The sequence below is a fragment of the Manis pentadactyla genome, chromosome 3, assembly GCF_030020395.1.
Source record: "Manis pentadactyla isolate mManPen7 chromosome 3, mManPen7.hap1, whole genome shotgun sequence".
Classification (NCBI taxonomy): Eukaryota; Metazoa; Chordata; class Mammalia; order Pholidota; family Manidae; genus Manis; species Manis pentadactyla.
The window spans coordinates 217,994,354-218,014,498 of record NC_080021.1 but is presented as its reverse complement, the minus strand read 5'-3'; the positions used below and the strand labels follow the sequence as shown (position 1 = coordinate 218,014,498).

At 48.3% G+C, this 20,145-nt stretch overlaps 1 protein-coding gene across 4 annotated transcripts in view; it reads left to right on the top strand.

Moving 5' to 3' along the window:
* AK8 (adenylate kinase 8) overlaps positions 1 to 20,145 on the top strand; it is a 118,241-nt gene that overhangs the window by 39,332 nt on the left and 58,764 nt on the right. For all 4 annotated transcript variants that reach the window (XM_057499166.1, XM_036913461.2, XM_057499167.1 and 1 more), the window contains 5 exons: positions 3,485 to 3,566; positions 4,104 to 4,175; positions 4,911 to 5,111; positions 8,157 to 8,288; positions 13,571 to 13,660. In XM_057499166.1, coding sequence (XP_057355149.1) covers positions 3,485 to 3,566; positions 4,104 to 4,175; positions 4,911 to 5,111; positions 8,157 to 8,288; positions 13,571 to 13,660 — 577 coding nt within the window. The remainder of the gene's footprint in view (positions 1 to 3,484; positions 3,567 to 4,103; positions 4,176 to 4,910; positions 5,112 to 8,156; positions 8,289 to 13,570; positions 13,661 to 20,145) is intronic.

Sequence of the window (20,145 nt, the reverse complement as noted above, 5' to 3'; positions counted from 1 at the left end):
GGGGCTTCCATCCTGAGGATGCCCCAGGACCGACATTCCCTGGCGCAGAGGCCGTGGCCACTGTGTCCTTCTTTGCAGGAGGGCTGACATGGACCCACATGGGCTGGCGTGGGAATTAAGGGGCTCCATGGCTGCCTTCCCCACAGAGCATGGGGCTTTCTTAAGTGGTCCCTGAGGGACCTTGTTTCTTAGTACCTGGGTGATCGTACCATCCCCTTGAGCCTGAGAGAGCAGATGTGGAGAGCTGGTGGCCTGGGGTTCACTCCAGAGCCCCCCACCTTCTTTGAATTTCACGTCTGCCCCGGAATGCCGCACCAGGGAGGCCAGGCTAATTGGGGAGATGTGCCTCATTTTGCTGCACTTCTCCTGTGTAATTGGAAGGCCCGCTTTCTCCAGTGAGGAGCTAGTGAGAGCTGTTCCCCTGAATAGTTGTAAAAGCTTTGGACCACATACGGGTATCAGCTGCAATGTATGGGCTTGGTTACAATGATTGCTCAGTAATGCAGGATTACAAGTGGAGGCATTTCTCGGCACCGGGTGAAGATGGAGTTCCAACCTTCTTTCAGATTCAAAAACTGACTCAAAACAGAACCACTAGCCCTTGTACTAGAAGAAACCATCAGTGGGCTCCCAACCCTTCCCCTCCAAATAGAGAAAAAATAAGGGGTTCTGAATGTAGCTAAAGTTCAGAAAATTCTGGTTTGGCCCCCAGAACTGTAAGTGGGGAAGTTTGCAGAAGCTTTGTGTCCTGCTTCCTGCGGTGGTGTGCACATCGATGGATGTCTTTTTAAGAGCTGCAGCCCAGCTCCTGGCTGGCTGTAATAAGGACTTGAGGGAGAACAAGGCTCTTCAAAATTGTTTTTTGTACTCTTGCTTCATTAGTTCTGGAAAGCAGGGGTTCCATAGCTGCACACTGTCCTGCATAATTTAAGAAATTAATGAAAGTATTCCTGATTTTTCCAACACTCTCTACTCGGTAAATTTGTCTGGCTTTTTTTTAACTGTCAGTTGAGGCAGTTGGAATGTAAATATTTTATTTTAATATTGAAGAAATGTGGGCTCTTTCTTGTTTTTGTTTTTAAGGGAGACACTTCTTGCCCTCTTCTGCATGGTGTTCTGTAAAGCAGGTGTTATAGCTTACGAGTGACCCTGAGTCTGGGTTCACCCCATCACTCCATCCTCTGGCCTTAAAGCAACCAAGTTCTCATGGTGACTGAGAGGGAGGGCTCTATGGCAAGGGGGTCGCCCTTCTGGGGCCAGGATCAGGAACCTGGCTTCAACTTGTCGCCACCTGACCCCCTCCCTGGTGTGTGTGTGTGTGTGTGTGTGTGTAAGTAACTCTAGACTCATGGGACTTGAGAAATTGTTTAATGTAAACATTGCTGAGGGACATTAAAAAAAAGAAACTTAAGCAAATGAGAGATAATGTGTTGATACTGTAAAAATGTCAGTTCTCGTAAATTAGTCTGTACATTTAATGTCATTCCAAAAATCCTAGAAGAACTTCTGTTTTGAAACTTGTCAAAGTATTTTTTCTGCTTACCTGGAAGAACCAATATTTGAAAAAAAGAAAAAGCAGGAGGAGTATATCCTGTTAGATGTAACAGTAAATTATAAAACAACCATTAATTTAAATGGTGTGAAGATGATACAAGAGTCTTCAGGTAGAAAGATGCCAAGTCAACATCATATCAGCATTTAGGCTGCAATAAATAGTGGCCTTCAGAGGGGAAGGATAGGCCGCTTCACGGATGAGGTTGGAACCATGGGTGAGCCACAAGGAAAATTAGATCACAGCCTTGCATCATGTTACAAATAAAATGTAGCTCTATTAAATACTTACATGTAAAGAGTAAAATTGTAAGAGAACACAATTTAAATGCAAGTGAATACCAACTTTTTAAGTAGGAAAAGTCTTTTTTATACATCCACACATTGCCAGAATCCAAAGAGGAAAAGCATTGATGATTTAGCCCAAAATTTGTGGGTTAAAACTAGCCCCCAACACAAAATTAAAAGGCCAAAGACAGACTGCAGAAAATGTTGGCAACGTTGTTTGCCTCAAAAGGTCTCTGATAGTGTTCACCAAGATGGATTAATATTCTTAATATGTAAAGAGCTCTTGTATATAAATAAAAGGATAAAACCCCAAGGGGAAAATGGATAGATGGTATGGATAGACATTTTGGAAAAGAAGAAATTCAAATAGCCAGTAAACTATTATGAAAAAAATATTAAACCTCAGAAATGAGCACAGAAATGTATATTAAAGCAGCAATGGCATTCTCTATTTTGCTGGACACCTTTTCCTCCAAGATAATGCCTGACATTGACAAAGATGCAGGGAAACAGGCGATCTGCCATTGTACTCATAAATTGGCCAGGAAAGTTTTGCAGAGTGATGTGGCAAAATATATCAAAGGTCACAAAAGAAGATAGCAACTTTTAGAAATTCCCCTCAAGGATGTTCTATATGCATCAAAATATACTTACAACATTTTTTTATAATGGCAAAAAACTGGAATGAAACAAAATGAGCAAGAATATGGGATTCGTTAACATTCGGCAGGTCAAGTCATACAATGCCAGGCAGCTATAAAAACTCCCAGGACAGGAGCATTTTGGCCTACAAAATAGTATGTACAGTGCAATTCCTTCCCCCTCCACAGGAAAAAAAGATAACCTGTGTGTGATGGCTGGAAGGAGGTGCACCAAAATGTTAACAATGGCTAGTTTTGAGTTCTTGATTTGTCTTACTTCAGCTCTTCAGTATTTTCTGCATCATCTACAATGGTCAAATATTAGTTTCATAACTGAAGTTGAACTGTTAATATAAATAAATCTTCTAAACCTAGTTGTACCAAGAAGGAGCTGATGCCTGAAGGATTTCAGCCCTATCACAAGTCAGATATAGAACAGAAACTTGATCTCAGGTCTTTTAATGCTTCACTTGGAGCTTGTTAAGAAAAGTGGGGTTTTGTTTTGACCCCAGTGGTTCCTTGTCCCAGGAACCATATATCACAGATATTCTCTTTGGGAGATAATCCAAAATGTGAAAGAGCTGTGTGCACAAAGATGTTCATCGTGGACTTATTTATGATAGGGAGAATTGTTAGTGGGTGAAATGTTCCTTCATGAGGCGTGGGTAAGTAACTAATGGCCCACTCACTTGGTGAAACATTGTATAACCTTTGAAAATGGCAATGAAGAGGCATGGCACGATGAAAAAATGCTGTGGTAGTTACGTGTGGTGGGAAAAATCAGGGCATAAAATATGTATGTTATGAGTATAATTGTAGACATAAGATTTGGAAGGGAATGTAATAATATGATAGTAAAGTTGGGTGCTGTGGCTATCAGAGTCATATATTTTCTTTTGTGTTTAAAGTTCTAGTTTTTCTACAAAGCTATTATATTCCTCTTATAATTCCCCAAAATCTAAAAAATAAAAATAGATGAGCACCTTTCCAAATTTTCTGCCTAGGGCTGGATTCTGGATGGCATCCCTGAGACTCGGGAGCAGGCCCTGATGGTCCAGACTCTTGGAATCACCCCCAGACACGTCAGTGAGTGGCCCCCCGAGAGCCCCGGGCCCCGTGTGGGAGTGCCCCGCTCTGACTGCTGCCTCCCCAGTGCCCACTGTCAGCCCAGGCTCTGTCCAAGAGGAGCTTGGTGGGCCTGTGAGCCAGTGGTACCGTCAAGCTCTTCAGAAAGCCAAATGCATTCTGGGATCATTCTTAGAAATGTGGGGTTTGTTTTGACCCTGGAGTTTCCTTGTTCTAAGAATTCCACATCTGAGAAACTCTCTTTGAGAAATAATCCAAAATAAAGCAAAAGCATTATGCACAAATATGTAATTTAGTATGACGAAAATTGTTAGCAAGTGACATGTTCAAGCATGGGCTGTCCATTGCCCAGATTTTGTGTCTTTGTGTTGTGGTGCCAAGCCCACCTTTCTTTCAAGGGATTATCAGGATTGGAGGATTGTTGTTTTAACGTCATGACAGAGCAAGAGAAACATGAGACAAATTACTGGGCCGTGAGGTTCAGACGCCTTGGGTCTGCTGCCCAGCGTGCCCGGTTTTGCTCCTTTCTCTATGCAGTTGTGCTGAATGCTCCAGACACTGTCCTGATAGAGAGAAACTTGGGGAAGAGAGTCGACCCTCAAACTGGAGGTATGGCCACTTCTGCCTCACTCCCCCCACCACGCCCACCACTCCATGGGGTTTCAGGGGTGATCAGTTGATCGATGATCAATGGTAGTACAGCTCCATCCACTTTTTACTGAGCCCTGTGCTCCTCTGGGCCCCACACAGGCCAGCACAGGCACAAATACCACAGACCGAGCTCCGAGCTGGAAGACATTGGGAAATGACAAAGTCCGGCAGATGAGGGGTCGGAGGCCCCCAGAGTTTAAGGAGGAGCCTGTGGGTGTTGAGCAGTTCCGCAGGGAGGTGTGGGGGCCCTGAGCCTCCAGCCGCAGGCTTTGGCAGCAGTTGGACCTGGGCTTGTGGACCCCGGCTCTGCCCCTTCCCAGCTATGTGATGTGGGATGAGTTGCCCAGCATTTCTGAGACTGTTTTCTCATCAGTACATGGGGTTGAGACTTACCTTTTGATCTGATCACTGTGGGAGTCTGCAGTGGGCGCCCGTCGGAGAGTCTGGCACCGAGCAAGCATCAGGAAGTCACAGCTGCCCCGCATTGTCCTGAGAATTGTCACCATTTTGTTGTTGTTAATAGTAACGGAAGCACAGGCCCAGAGTCGAAGTGCACCCTGCACTGCGGAGGGGTTGGTGAATGGCCCTGGGGGCGGAGGCTGGCTTCCAGGAGGGCAAGGCCCTCTCCGGATGCAGTGGCGTCCTTGACAGGGCTGGGTGGGTGACTGCGGCCACGTACCCCTCTCCTTGCAGAGATTTATCACACCACCTTTGACTGGCCCCCCGAGTCTGAAGTTCAGGACCGGCTGGTGGTGCCGGCAGGCATCTCGGCGCTGGAGACGGCCCAGAAGCTGCTGGAGCATCACAGGAACATCGCCAGGATCCTCCCCTCTTACCGCAAAGTCCTGAAAGCCATCAGTGCCGACCAGCCGTGTGTGGACGTCTTCTACCAGGGTAAACACCAGCGGGCACGCTCCTCTGCCCTCCTCATCCCAGTGACAAGGTGGCAGTGCTGCCAGCGTCCAGGATGTGCTTGGGACACGGGGAGTCAAATCATGGGAGGCCCAGAAAGGAGCGTGAGGTCCCTGAGAGCACCCCATCCGGGGACCCTGAGCTTATGTTCTGACTCCAGCTGGTCGGCAGGTGTGATGGGGGTGAGGAGAGGTGAGGGATGGGGGAGGAGACGTAGTAGCAAGAACTTTTGCCCTGAAGGTGAGGAAGAAAGAAGAGCAAATTTATAGGAATTACAATGAGCAAACATACAAACAAAACCCCGCACCACGGGCCGCACAGCTGCAGCGCCAGGAGCCCGTCTGGAGCAGGGATGCACAGCCCCACCCTGGCCCCTCACCGCGGCCGGAGCAACAGCACAGGATCATGGCAGCTTCCGGGAAACAGGCTGAAGCCGGGAGAGGGTGGGGCCCCGAGACTTCGCAGCCTGGTGCCCTGTGCCCAGATCTCATCCCCACCACTCCCTGGCTTTGGCAGCTCTCTTACCCCTTCTACACCTCAGGTGTGTCATCCCTAAAATGGGAACAAAAACCTTGCCTGCCTCTCAGGCTTAGATAAAGGCTACTTGGGACTCCGCAAATCTGTGTTCACAGTGGTGAGTGCAGCAGCTTGGACCGACATCACTGCTACCATCGGGGTTCAGTGTCCTGTCCAAACGGCAAGGGCAAGTTAGAACAATCTCTCCCAAAACAGCTGAATTACAATTTTTTAAAGTCTTGCCAAGCTTCAGTTGCCGCCATATCCAGCGAGCCCCTTCTGTGCACTGCCAGGCAGATGACAATAAAAGTATCACCACAGACATTTAAGTCTTGTACAGTTTGTGGGGCGTTTCCCTTGTATTCTCTCGCATGTCCTCACGGAGAATGTTGTTCGGGTGGGAGGTGGTGCTGAACAGCTCGCTGCCTGCGTGGCCTTGCTGTACCGAGAGGCCAGCTGCTGTGTGGATGGCTAGGAGATGATCCCACTTCAGAAAAGCCAAGCTTGTGGGAACTTTACACTCTCAGTGATTTTGCATCTCAGAAGGGTCTTTAGTAGCAAACAGTGCACTTGGAAGATAAACCACCACCACGTTTATCTTATGCCATGATTCCAAATTTACACATTAATTACTTCCAAATTACTTAATTAAATTTAAAAGTTCATATGATTGTTCATAAAGAATTCATGCCTGGAATTGTAAATAAAAGAGTGAGTGCCTGAATATTAATTATTATTAGTTAATAATGCAGAGGGATAAATTGAAAATTGGAATGCAAAATTCTGTTTTTTTTTTTTTTAATCTCTCTGCAGTGCGTCCAACAACCACATATTTTTAAAAAGAATAATTAGATGTTGAGACTGCCTGGGGGATCATTACTTCTAATTAACTTAGTTATTTACTGTAAATTAAGCACCATTTGTAAGCAGGCTGCTTTGCCTGTGGTACTTGTGCATTTCAGATGCGCTGGATCATGGAAGGTCTGAGAAGAGAGAGACTTGCTCGAATAGCTTCCCCCTGCTATTACATTAAATAAATAATAATATTTAACATTATTAAAGATGTTGCCCCCAAGAGTAGGCTTGGGAGAGTTGCCCCAGCCCTGCCAACTCTGTAAGATGGGGGCAAGGACAACACATCCGTCTTGGGCTGTTGCAGCAGTCACATGAGATAATGCCTATAGAATGTTTAGCTCAGCAGTTAATAACATGCTGGCGATTATGACAACGGTCACTATCACAGCCTTGAAGATAGTCGGTTGAATTACCTGTGCCTTTAGTTCTAAAAAAGAGGTGAATTGTGGAATCCGTACTGATCCTTTTAATTTAAAAAAGTCCTGCAAAAATTTGAGAGGCCAGAATCTTCACAATGAACATACCCCAGTGGTTCTCAGTGTTGCCTGCTCTGCCCCACCTCATCTAGCAATGTCCGGGGGCACTCGCGGTTGTCACGGCTTGTGGGAGTGCTGCTGGCACCTGGTGGCTAGCGGCCAGGGATATGCCCAAGATGTCAGGAGTGCGAGGCCAGCCAACACTGCATACCTGTCAGTGGTTCAGGAGGGTGAGGTGTTGTCTCAGCCCCCTTCCCAGGGCGGCGTCCAGCCCAAGGCGGGAAGGTGTCACAGGGCTGCCCACAGCTGACCTCACGTAGGATGGTCTCAGTCTGGGCAGGAGGCAGGGCTGGGTAAGGAGAGCCCCATTTTGATGCAGGCACCCCAGCCTGCATCCGGGCCCAGCACTGAGTGGCTCCTTTAATGGCCTCTGCTGCCGTCTCTCACGGACCCTCCCCTGTGCTCGGGTAGGGGGTGACCTGGTTTGATGTTCAGTAGTTCCTGGGGTCCAGTGTCGCCCATGGTGTGGTCGGTCATCTCAGTGTCAGAGACACTCATCCCTGTCTCCCCACTTACTTGTGCAGCAGATGCCAGGGCAGCTGCACGTGCCCACGCCTGGCACCTATTTGATCGCTGCCTCTTTGGAGGCTCGAAACAAAGTGGTGTCACCAGAGTGCAGGGCGAACTATTCTCCAGTTCCCGAGTCCTTCAGAAGTTCCTATATGCTAGGTCCACGTGGCCTGGCGCATTTGTCAAAGCCTGTATCTGACACCAGGAGACAGGCCTGGTATGGGGCTTCTGGTAGAGGCTTAGCCTGGATTCAACTTGGAAACATCCCCACCCAATGGTGCGCATCCTGCGATCTGGGACCAGCCCCCCTTCAACCGGGAGGGAAGTGCAGGTGACCCCACAGCGTTTTAGAGGAATTCCAGGGTGCCACTCCAGGGGTGGCTTCTGTGGCTTCGCCGCTTCCTCCCACCCTGGTGCCCAGGCCTGAAGCATAATTCCTTCCCTGCAGCTTTGCCCTGTGGCCACGCTGAGTGGATGCACAGAGGGTTTCCACGGTGCCGGAAAAGAGAGAAGTAATTACTGCCATTAAAAAAGCCAAAGCACCGGGGATGTGAGCTGGTTTCCTTTTCTTTAGGACTGAGTTTATTATCCTCACATCTTCTCTTCCCAGCTCTGACCTATGTCCAGACCAGCCATCGATCTAATGCCCCATTCACCCCTCGGGTGCTGCTTTGTGGGCCCATGGGCAGTGGGAAAAGTCTGCAAGCCGCCCTCCTGGCCCAGAAATATGGCCTCATCAACGGTGAGTGCCCTGCTTCCAGGACCTTCCCCTGCCTCCTGCCCTCCCAAGCTTTCCCGCCTCACAGGGCCTGGGAGAAAGGGTCAGTATCACTTCTCTGTCTTGCTCTCTGCTCTGAACAATTTTCAGTTAGCCCATCTTTGCAGGGATAAGCTTTTCTTCCCGAAGAATATTGCCATAAAAACATTAACCAATGGAAACACGTCTGCAGCCCAAAGAGCCTGCACATTTTCCAGCCATCATTTTCCTCGGCTTTGGAGCAGTGGTGCCTGGACTCAGCATCTCCCTGGAAGCTGCAGCCCTGGCATACATGCAGCTGCTGTTTATGTGTTTTCCCCAGTCTTGTTTGGCTCCCTATCCCAGGTCAGTGTGTTTACAGGCGAACAATTTCTGAACCAGAGGAAGGCTTCTTGCTCAACACAGTTTCAATGAATATTTTACCAGGAGGAGAGAAAATATTGAAATCAGTTCTCCAGGTCTTTCCCAGGTGGTCCCAGGTGGTCGTGGATGCCAGCCCGCCTTCAGGAGGGTAAAGGGCTGCAAGGAGGAAGAGGCAGAGCGGACACGGAGCAGCTGGAGGCAGTTACAGGCTGCCCCAGCCCCCTCTTCACGTGCTCTGAAATCCTGCATAGCCTCTGTTCACTAAGGAAGCATGAGACCCGCACCCCCCAGATGTATAAATGTGCATATATATGCCCCCAAATCATACAGAAACACCACACAAATATATATATACACACACACACACCATCCCAGAAGGATCAAGTTTTGAATAAAAATGTTTTTCAATTAGGTCTCTTCCAACTTAAAATTCCAAAGCCACTGAGACTAGCCAGGGAATCAAGGACAAAAATCATACCCATACAATGAAGATAGAGAAGTAAGATTCTGATTAGTAATGAAAAATAGTAATAGTCCTATTAGTAGTATCTGATTTGATTAGCATGGAAAAATAACCTGGACACTTCAGGATAAAAAAATGCTTTTGCTTGCATCAATTTTTTTTAAACTAAATTATTCAGATAATTCCTTCTCCTTTTAACTTTACATCTGAAGAGTATTCTAAGCTAAATTTCCAGTTAAGATTAAGGATGACTTCTTCAGTAAGAATGAGCAAGAGTCTGCTTGTAGCCACGCCCACATGTTTGTTAAGTACCTGCACTCACTGTTATGGGAAGGGACGTGAAGAGTTACAGTGAGAAGAACATTACTGGCAGAGGGAAGGTCTGAAAAACACCACTGCAAGACCTGAATATAGCGCACAGCTTTTTAAAAATAACTGTCACTGTTATTCATGCAGACACTCCCACTCAAAGGAAGTATTTTTAAATTTAAATTGTTTTCAGTGCACCAATCATGTTGGGGCCGTGTTCTTGATGAATACAAGACATTATGAGATTTCAGTAAACCGACTTAAGGAGCCCCGACTGGCAGAGGCAAGCCAGGTGCTGTCCACTGAGGTCTCTGCAGAGGCCTGTCTGCACCCAGGGCTCCAGGAACTGACCGCCTGCTTCCTGGCGGCCATCCCTGGGCTTGGTTCCTATCTCCACATTTATGAGCATCTCAGTCACGGGAAAGCATCTCCCAACAAGCAACCCAACATTTACTGTTATTGAACGATTGGCAAGAAAATAAACAGGCACAACTTTTTGAAAGATAAAGGCCACTATTGATTAACGCACTATTGTTGCAAATTCTTTGGCCCAGTGATTTCACTCCTAGGATTTTATTCTATTGAAATACTCAGATCCTAAACAAGAAATGGGAAAAATGCATAATGAAAAATAGAGGAAACCCCCAACTCTATTAATAAGAGGGTTAGTTAAGTAAGCGGTGATAAACCCACATAATGGAGGGAGGGGCCAGGAAGCAAGTCACTCAGCTTGCTTTTCAGGGGATGATCTCATTTTTGTTTAAAAATCTCATTTTGTTAGTCTATGTATGCTCAGAAAAAAGCTGAAGGAACATCCGCACTCTAAGCTGGTTATCTCTGGGGAGTGGTCTATTAAACCTTTTCTGCTTTTATTTTTTACTTTGCAATGAGCATGAATTTCCTACCCAGAAACAACCATGAAGAATTTTATTAAAATGTTGTTACCCTTAACTCATTGAGTGCCTGCTGTATGCAGTGCATGTCGTTGGCTGCACAGATAGGGCAAATGTAGAAAAAATGAGAAAAACCTAAGGATCTAGGTGGGTCCTGCTGCTACCTTGCTGCTATCCTTTCTTCTCTTGTTACCATAACACATGTTATAAGCCCTACAGTAGATTGTAATTATTTTTGCTTTAAACAGTCATTTGATGTGTTTGTGAGTCAGGAAGTGAGGGGTAGGCTTATATATATATATATATATATATATATATATATATATATATATACACATATATCAACACTTTTCACTCCTTTGTTTAGATCCAGGTTTCCACCTGATACCATTTGCTTTCGGCCTGAAGAACGTCCTTTAACCTTCCTTATAGTGCACACCCGTGGGTGACGACCTCGGCTTCCGTCCACCTGAACATGCCTTCACTTCACCCTCATTCTTGAGGGCTGTTCCTGCTGCCTGCAGAGATCAGTGCTGGCAGCGCATGGGATGTTGCTGTTTCGCATATGATGTTGCTGTTTTCTCGACACTGTAAGGGTGTCGTTGTTCCATGTCTTACCCCTTGCATTGCTTCTGATGAAAACGCAGATCATTTTTGTCATTGTTCCCCTCTGTACATAATATATCTCTCCCACCCCCAGTTGCCTTTAATATTTTCTCTTTATCTTTAGTTTTCAGAAATTTGACTATAATATATCAAGGTGTGGTTTACTTTGTGTTTATTCTGCTTGGGTCTCAGAGATTCTTAAATCTGTGGGTTGATATTTTTCATCAAATTTTGAAATCCTCCTGCCATGACTTTCTCAAATACATTTTTCTGTCTCTCTTCTTTCTGGAGCTCCAATTGCACGTTTATTAGACTTCTTGGTATTGTCGTCCAGGTCCCTAAGGTCCTCATCTTCTTTGCCCTGTCCTCTCCCGCCCTCTCTTTGCTTTAGCTTGAATACTTTCTGTTGCCTTTTTTCCTGTCTTCAGATTCACTGATTGCAGCTCATCCAGCATTGTTTTCCTTTTAAGATAATGTATTTCCCGGTTCTAGAATTTCCATCTCATTCTTTTTAGAGTTGCCATTTCTCTGCTGAGATTCTCTATCTGTTCACTCATTTTAACTATATTTTCCTTTAGAGTTTTAAACAAATTTATAATAACTCTTATAATTCCTGTGCACAATTCTGACATCTGTCATCCCTTGATCTGATTCTGTTGTTTTCTCTCTGTGTAGGGATCACATTTTCCTGGATTTTTTTTTTTTTGCATTTCAAGTAGTTTTTTTTATTATATGCTGAACGTTGTGATTCTCACATTGTGGAAGTCTGGATTGTGTGGTTGTGCTTTAGGAATATTGAGTTAAAAGGAGTTGCGTTCTAACAGGCAGTTAATTCAGAGAATCAATTTGATCACATTAGGCTCATTTATAGTCTTTGTTCAGGTTGGACTAGAGTGTGCTTCCTCTCGGTCTAGTGGATCCCGGCCCCCGAGGTGTGGCCTTCCTGGAGTCTCAGCTGGATGTCTGGGGTGTTCAGTGCCGTCTCTCACATTGGCATCTCCCCACGCTGTGCAGATCTCCAGGCAGCTCACAGCCTCCCGGCAGCTTCTCTGCCAGGCCTGGTGGAATCTCACCCCACACATGTGCAGCTCTGCGTTACCCAAAGCCCCCAGGGAACCCCCATGCAGATCTCTGAAACCCTTTCTCTGCACAACTCCCTTCTCTCTGCTCCCCGTTCCCCGGACCCAGCCGTCTCAGACCCCAGACTCCAGTCTTTGCTGCCCACTGCTCCGTGTGGGTTCCACTCGTCCTGTGGGCTGGTCTGAAAGTGCCCGTAGGTAGAAGCCCCGGGTGAAGTTGGCCTCACTTGTTGCGTTTCCCTCTCTCAAGGGTCACAGCCCTGTGCTGCCTGTTGTCCAAAGCCTGAGGAGTTGCTTCATATATGTTGTCCCATTTATGTATTTTTATGACAGAAGGTAAATATGAAACCTCCTACTCCTTCCTGGCCAGAACTGGAAGTTTGGTGTGTTTGGTGCCACATGGACCTGGGTGTGAATCCCAGCTCTGCTGCTGACTGGCTCTGTGACCTGGAACAGGGTACTTCACCTCTCTTAGTCTGTGTTCTTATGTAAAAAGCAACAGATCATCATGAGGACTGAATAAGACCAGGCATACTTAGCACAGTGCTTGGCATATAGAGAGACCTGTTATCAGTCTTTACTAGTACCTCTGGTTCCCGAAGAGCATGAATCTGCCCCTTTGAATACCAGCACTGCTGTCACGTACACAGTGAACCGAGCATGTCATCATTGAGGGCTATATCTTTGGTGATGGTTGTTGTCTTAAGCATTCACTTTTGCCAGTTAACTTTAGGATTGCTTTTGTTTTCCTTAATATAGGAAGAAAACTCCTTGGCCGTAAAGTTAGGAAAAGCAAGATAATGTAACAAACAACTCTTGAAAATATAGCTTGAACCTTCCAGCTTTGGCTGAAAAGGCTTTTATGGTCAAGGAGAGGTTAGCCTGTGTTTACTCACTGCACACTTGTTGACTGATGCCTCTCGGGTGTTGACAGGGTGGGGCTCATGACGGGAAGGCTCCTGCTTGCAGAGACCACACCTGCAAAGAGGGTGGGCAGCTGCTGGCCACGTGACTCCTGTGTGCTGCCTTGATTAGGAGTGAGCCCCTTCGTTATGTAAAGTGCCCCTCTCTGTGGACCCATCACCCTGTGGAAACACCTTGGCAGCTGCAAGGCCTTGGGAGCAAGCCTCCCTGCCCCCCCCGAGGAGCACCTGAGGGAATAGGAACGTGCTCGTGGCACGTCACTCGGGTCCGAGCAGTTCTCCCCTGGCGTCGGTCCTCAGCACCGGCCAGCCTCCCGTCCAGCAGTCCCAGGCACGGTCGGTGCCCTGCCGGAGCTTCTCCAAAGGTGGCATTGTTAGTGGCCTCCCAGTTTTAATACGTTCTTTGCCAGATGCATTCTTTTCATTCTGCACTTTCCTCCTCAGCTTCCTTTTTATCTCCCAATTTCATTTTAATACTTGTACTTAGACACAGACCCACTCAGAAAAAGCCTTTTATATTTTTCTCAGTGACCTTTTTTATTCCTTAGCAGGCAGCACTGGGGTTTCTTCTTTTCTCATCCTTCCTTCTGTTTAAAATTTAGCAGGTGTCCTTCTCTTCTCTCTCCTCCAGTCTGCTGCGGGCAGCTGCTGAAGGAGGCTGTGGCGGACGAGTCGAGCCTCGGAGGGCTCATCCAGCCCTTTCTTGAAAAGGGGGTTGCAGGTGAGTGCGACTTCCCGTGATTGCCACCACCTGACACCCTGGGGCGAAGCTGCTCCTTGGGAGCCTCGCTGAGTGCCAGGGATTCAAATTGGGCAAAACAGCTGGTAAATGGAAATTGGACTTTCTTGTAAACAAAGTCTCTGTTTTTGTTCCCTGCTAAGTCCTCCTGACTTCCCACCCCGCCCCAAGTGAGGGGGCTTTGGAGACCTAATGTGTGATCACCAGAGGTTTGGAATTTTCCTGTTTCTCTAGAATGTTTGCTTTTTGTTAACTGATAACACTTAAAAATGAGATCCAGGAGAGGCCACAGAGCAGCCACATCCTTTATTATTTGATGTACAGAAATATGGACAAATACTCCTATTTAATCAGCTTTCTGAAGCCGGAAGGTTTAGACAGCCTTGCAGATGTAAGGACTAACCGGCCACTGGTCTTCAGGGGACTGGACGCTCACTTGGAGGGGGGTTGCTGGACCAGCTCATCTGTCCAGACCCCTCTGTGGTCTGTAATCTGAAAGCATTCCCGGGATGCAGCCCCCAGGAAGGGTGCTGGACAAGTCTAGTCCAGTCCAAGGCCAGTCTAGTCCACTTTCCTGGGTCCACAAATAGAGAAGGAAGTGGGCCGCTGAGGCCACGCAGCCAGTTCACATCTGGGTTCCCCTGGTCTCTGCGTCTCTTCCCTGGGCAGTGTATTGTCCGTGTACCCAACACCTTCCTCTCTTGCATAAAATACTGAAGCTCCTCTGTGCAGCCAGTACACGCTCAGGGATCAGGGCAGATGTGAGCATGTACTTAGACTGTAAAGAAAATCAACCCAGGAACAAAGCCGCCATTGTAATGGACAATGTGTGAGTTGACCAGGACACCCTCCTGGCAGAACTGCCTTCTCCTACAATTCCCTGGGTAGAATAAGTTAATATAAAACATAAGAACAGGCTGCTTGTTCCTAACCATAAGCTCAAAGGGCCCCTGGGATGACATCCTGGCTCGCTGCTCCCAAGTCCCTCCTCCTAGTCCACAGGGTAGGGTCAAAGCCATCAGACACGGTGATCTGTGAAGCGGGAGGTTAGTGGGTGAGTCTGTTCATCCCTAAGCCGCTGTGACAGTAAGTAGAATGAGATGGAACCAGGGGGCACCAGGCAAGAGTAAAAACCAGTGCAAACTTTGGTGCTTCCCTGTCTGGTTCAGATCCCGGTGCCACCCCCCACCAGCCATGTGGCTCCACTGAGCCCCCGACTCTGAGTGTGAGATGGAAAATGAAATCCCTGGGTGCAGGTTCTCATGAGGACCGGATGGGATGTGTGTCTGCAGTGCCTGGGAGGATGCTGTTAGAGACAGCCGCGCTCAGAGGCAATGCTGGAGCACCTCGTGCATACCCAAGCCTGGTTCCCTGCAACGGTGCCAACTGCCGGTTCTCTGGGGTGGGGGTGGGGGTGGTTATTAGCACCCTAAGGAACTATTTGTTGAATAGTAAGTGGATGTAATCACAGTTACCAGATTTATGTCATTTAAAATTTTGCTGTACGGCATTCCATTGAATGGACTGGATGATAATCTAATTCCCTCCTAACAAGCATTTAGTGGTTCAGAGAGAAAGACAGTGACCAAGCAGAGAAGGTAGTGTTAATAATCAGTGAATTTTGGACAAGGGCCTGCAGGAATTCTTTGACTCTTTTTGCAACTTGTGTGTACTTATTGTTAAATAAAAAGTTACAGAAAGTAAGTATTTGGGTGGCTTCCAAATTTGTACTCCTTCAGTAGGACCATAATGCATATACTCATACCTATACAAGATTGCAAACACCCTGATACCTTAGGATAATTTGATACACTGGGTTAAAGGTCATGCCATTAGCAACTGTGACTCCTCAGTGCACGGGATGCTCACGCCCTCTGTGACTGCCATCGCTGGGCACTGCCCGCTTAGTCCTTCTGTACTGCTGCCGAAGCATACAGTGGTTTAAAGCAGCACACATTTGTTGTCTGCCCATCCTGGAGGTCGGAAGTCCCGAAGCCACGGTGTCAGAGCCTTCCTGAGGCTCTGCGGAGGGTCTGTCTCCTTGGCTTTTGCAGCTTCTAGAGGCCCCATCCCCCTTTTCCAAAATCAGTCGTGGAGCTTCTTCAAATCTCTCACTCTCTGGCCAGTTAAAAATAAACCCAATAAGTCTTTTCATTGGTGGTCGAGAGGCAGAGTAATTTTTTGTTTTGTGTTTTTGGGGATTTTTTGATGACTATAAAGGAGATGGCACAATTCTCAACTTCCCATAAAGTAGTGACATCAGGTAGCTTTGATCTTCAATGCTTTGCACTAAATTTTTTCCCTTATAGCCTTTGTTTATAGCTCTTTCCCCTATAGCTCTATACTTCCACACCTCCTACAAAATTAAAGATAGAACGACCAATATCGTATCTTCTTCACAGAAGCAATAAATTCTGTCATTTCACTAATCCTGACCTCATGCGTGTGACAAAGAAAATGCATTTGCATCCATAACCACTAACAGGGTCTCGTTAGTGGGCCGTGCGGACGCTGTCGAGCAAACCAAAGCGCTCTGCTGGCAGAGGAGCTTGGGAGGCACTCGGGTCTGGCAGGGCCCACTTCACCCCCTGCAGTGGGAAGTGCAGAAATGCAGAAATGGGAAGAAAATTACAATGACTCTCGGCTGCGTTCGGTTTTGAAGAGAAGGTCCGACTGAACGCAGAAACCCTGCTTTAGCTGACCACAGGCTTGCTCGTCTCTGATGACTCAGCTGGTAGCCCAGCCCAGGCCCCCCCTTCTTCTGGAATCCAGCATTGCTGAGGCCTGGGACCCATGCTTGGATGCGCCCCTCCGGGCCTGTGGGGGTGGTGATCAACCACATCACCCCACACCCTGAGTCCCGAACCCGTAGGAGGTGGACCCAGAGCTTGTCGGGAGCATCAGCTGGAGGATGTGGCTGGGGTTGAGGCTCTGCTCGAGCTTCCTAACACACCCGGAAGTCCAGGACTGGGGACGAGCCAGTTGAGATGCGGAGGTGGCCTCTGACCAAGAAACGGTCATACCCCAATGGTGGGGATGGGGAGACTGGCTCCAGTCCTTCCCCGGAAGAGCCCTGGCTGAGTGGAGGCAGAAGCGGGAGGCCAGCCCTCCAGGGTGGAGGTTGGGCTGAGGGACGAGACCAGCTGATGAGTGAGGCCTCCTGGGAGGTGGGGGCAGGCGAGCCCGTCCTCCCAGCACCACCCTAGGACAGAAGGCCCCTCCTGAATGCGCAAGGGCGCTTCGAACCCCTTGCCAGGACTTCCAGCACAGGGACACCGTGGCGCTCTTCCGGCCCTCTGGGGGCCCATGGACGCAGCTCAGATTTCCCGCTTCAGATACTTTCGCCGTGGCTGCCTGGGGCCTTCCTGGGACCGCGGAGAGCGGCTGGCCATCCCCTGCAGGGGTTCTCACACACTGACTCAGGGTTCATGGGGTTCAGCGGGGCGGCCTCATCCCTCTGGGGCTGAGCCGGCAGGCCTCGCTGCCAGAGAGTCCCACCGCGTAGCCAAGCCAGGGCCGGAGACCATCCCTCAACACCCCCCAAGCCAGGCAGTGCCTTCTGGACCTCCTCCTCCTCTGGGGCCCCTGCCCTGTGCTCCCAGCTGCTGGCCCGCTTGCTCCGGGTCCCTGCTGTGGGCACATGCCCTCTGCACTCACCTTGGAGCTGTGAGCCCCAGAGGCAGGTGGTTTTGTTGTGGTGGTGCTTCCCGGCCACCCTCACCACCGTCATCCTCACCGCGGCCAGTCCAGCTGAGCAGATCAGGTGTCATCTTCCCCCCATGAAGCCACTTCTTCTTTCTCCCCCCATGGGGTCTCATGATGTTATGTCCCAGTCGTGACCTCTGCAGACTTAGTTATGTTCTTTTTTGTCCTCACAGGTCCTGCCAACACCTCCTTCTTTCAAATCAGCAACAAAATTAATAACTGTGTTGTTTTCCCATCTTTTCACATTTACTGGGCAAAGGACTCCAGGGCCCCATCTTAGTTTGTCCTAAATCTCTTGATCCTAGGCTCTTGGCAACAGCCCCACAGACAGAGGGCTGGAGGGTTGCTTATTCTGTTCCCTGGACTTGGAAATATATAGATCTGACCTCCTACTAAACTCATTCTGACTCTAGCTGCAGTGAACAGAACAAATTTATTCCCCAGGGTTCTGCACACGGCGTTCTTTATGCAGGCGACCTCCATGACAGTCAACGGGAGTTTGGGCTGCACACGACACCCAGGGTCAGGCCTTCAATCATGCAGGCTTAGCTGCAGGAAGCTCCTGTCACTTTTACATGGGTATGAAATAGTAAAAACTATCCCGGGCTTTTGAAAAACTAAGTTCTCAGCTGTTTGCATACCTTTCACAATTAGATAGTTTATGCCGATAGACTCTGTTTCCAATGTGTTCTGTGGCAATGTGTGAAGATGCTTATTTTCGCCCTGAGATCAGGCACAGGATCTCAACTCTGCTTAAGTCATTGCTGACTCACAGTGGCCACCACCTCCAAATCTACGCTCAGCTCCTTTCCTGGGGCTTCATTCCTACTCAAGGGCCTTGTGGAAGGTGTGATTTCTTAGTTCCAGAGACCTAGAGCTTCCCAAGGAAAGCAGCCATTCTGTCTTTGTCCACTGGGATGTCTGGTGCTCAAACTTCCACTTCATATAAAACCAGCCACCCACATTGGCCTTTGTCCACCCTTCAGAAGGGAGTCTGCATGGTTTTATTTGTAGCCCTTCTCTTGGATATCTCAGGCCTAAATCATGGTCCAGGTGTGGCTGGTGATGGGTGGAACCTAGTTCCAGGTTGCTGGGTGGAGTTAGTGGAACGCCACCATCTTTTTGGTTCTGAAGGGTTGCCCTCTACCCTGGCTCTGGTAATTGTTTTCATTCTTGAACATTGGTTGGACGTTTTCAGGAGAACAGCCACCAGGGAAGGTGTTTAAAACAGCCGAAGGCGTATCTTGTCCTTGTTGGCCCAAGTGTTTGCTCAAGCGTGAGACATGCTCATCCTGATCATTCTGCACTGCGCTCAGACGTGCGGGGTCATCGGGTCGGGACTGCCGTGAGGGGGCATCCCCAGTGGGGAGGTTTTGAGTCAGATGCTGGTTTTTCACATCTGTCTCTCCAGGAGAGGAAAGGGAGCCCCTTTCCAACACCTGTCAACTGACTTGTGGGCCAGATTACAGCGAGCTCCCAACTCACTTCACCTTTCCAGCCAGCCCCACCCTGCCGGCATTCCCCCAACATGGAAGTGGTTCAGCTGCAGGAAGGCGCAAATTCCTTGGGGCCCGCGCCAGACATGAACTGACTTTCAGGGGGGAAAACAACTATTTAGCTGGTGTAAGAACTTTCCCCCCAAAGCACAAGTCCTGATGTGTGGAAAGGTAATGAGGCAGACAGACCACTCCTGAGCGTTGCCTGTGCCCCTCCCCAGCGCCCCTCTGTTGCCTACACATGTCTGTCTGGAGAAGGTCCCTCCTGGCCTAGCGGAGCCCAAGAAGAGGTGGGAGATGTGAGACTCAAGGCTACTTTGCACCATTTCTGGTAGTGAGACCTCAGCTTAGCCAACTGAACCCTCTCACACAAACCCTCTCAGCCAAACCAGCCCCGAACTGGGATGATTACAAGCATTTTCCAGAGCCTTCCATGTGTCCACATCCCACAAGGCACAGATCAGAGCCTGCCGAAGTGCTGCCATTTCTTAGGGGGAATTAATTTTCCCATGACTAAATGCACACTAAAGACTTGACAATAGACCAACTCTTCTCTTTTGTTAAAAACTTGCAAAGAGTTGCTGAGTTGAAAGACAAAGTAAATCCTCCCATCTGAGGAGGTGAGCGGGATGCTATTTCTTGTTTAACGGTCGGCCTCGGCGAGCTGCAAGCTGTCTTGCGCGGAGCGGGGACCCTGAGGGGCCTCTGCCCGTTTCCAGCAAGTCTTGCATGTGGTGTGTTTGTACTAGCTGAAGACAGCACGTGACTCTCTAAATAATTTACCAGTTGATTAATAGACTCACAGGGGTATAATTAGAAGAGGGAGAGACAGTGGGTACAGTAACCAGTACAGTGCTTGGGGGAACAGGAGGCTTTATTTTTTTAAAGAAACTTTCTAGGGTGCTGGGCGTTTGAAGATAAGTTGGGAAGAGCTCAGTGCCTCATCGCTTTTGAAGTGGAAATAGGACAGTTTGAATCCGTCGAGTTTAATTTTTCACAGGCTTTAGGGGCCCTGCAGTGCAACTCCCTTTTTATTATAGAAAAAAACCCTACATTTTTCTTTCATTTTTCTACACACACACACACATTCTCTCTCTCCAAGCAGTAAGTAATAAACACATTAACTCACTCTTTTATTCAACCTGTATTTTATTGGCTTCGCCTCCCCCAGTGTGCCCCCAAACGTCCCTTTGGCGCCCCCACCCAGCCCCTGCCACTGGGCAGCCTGTGCAGGTTGATTAGTGGGCGCCCTGTAATTCATGCTCT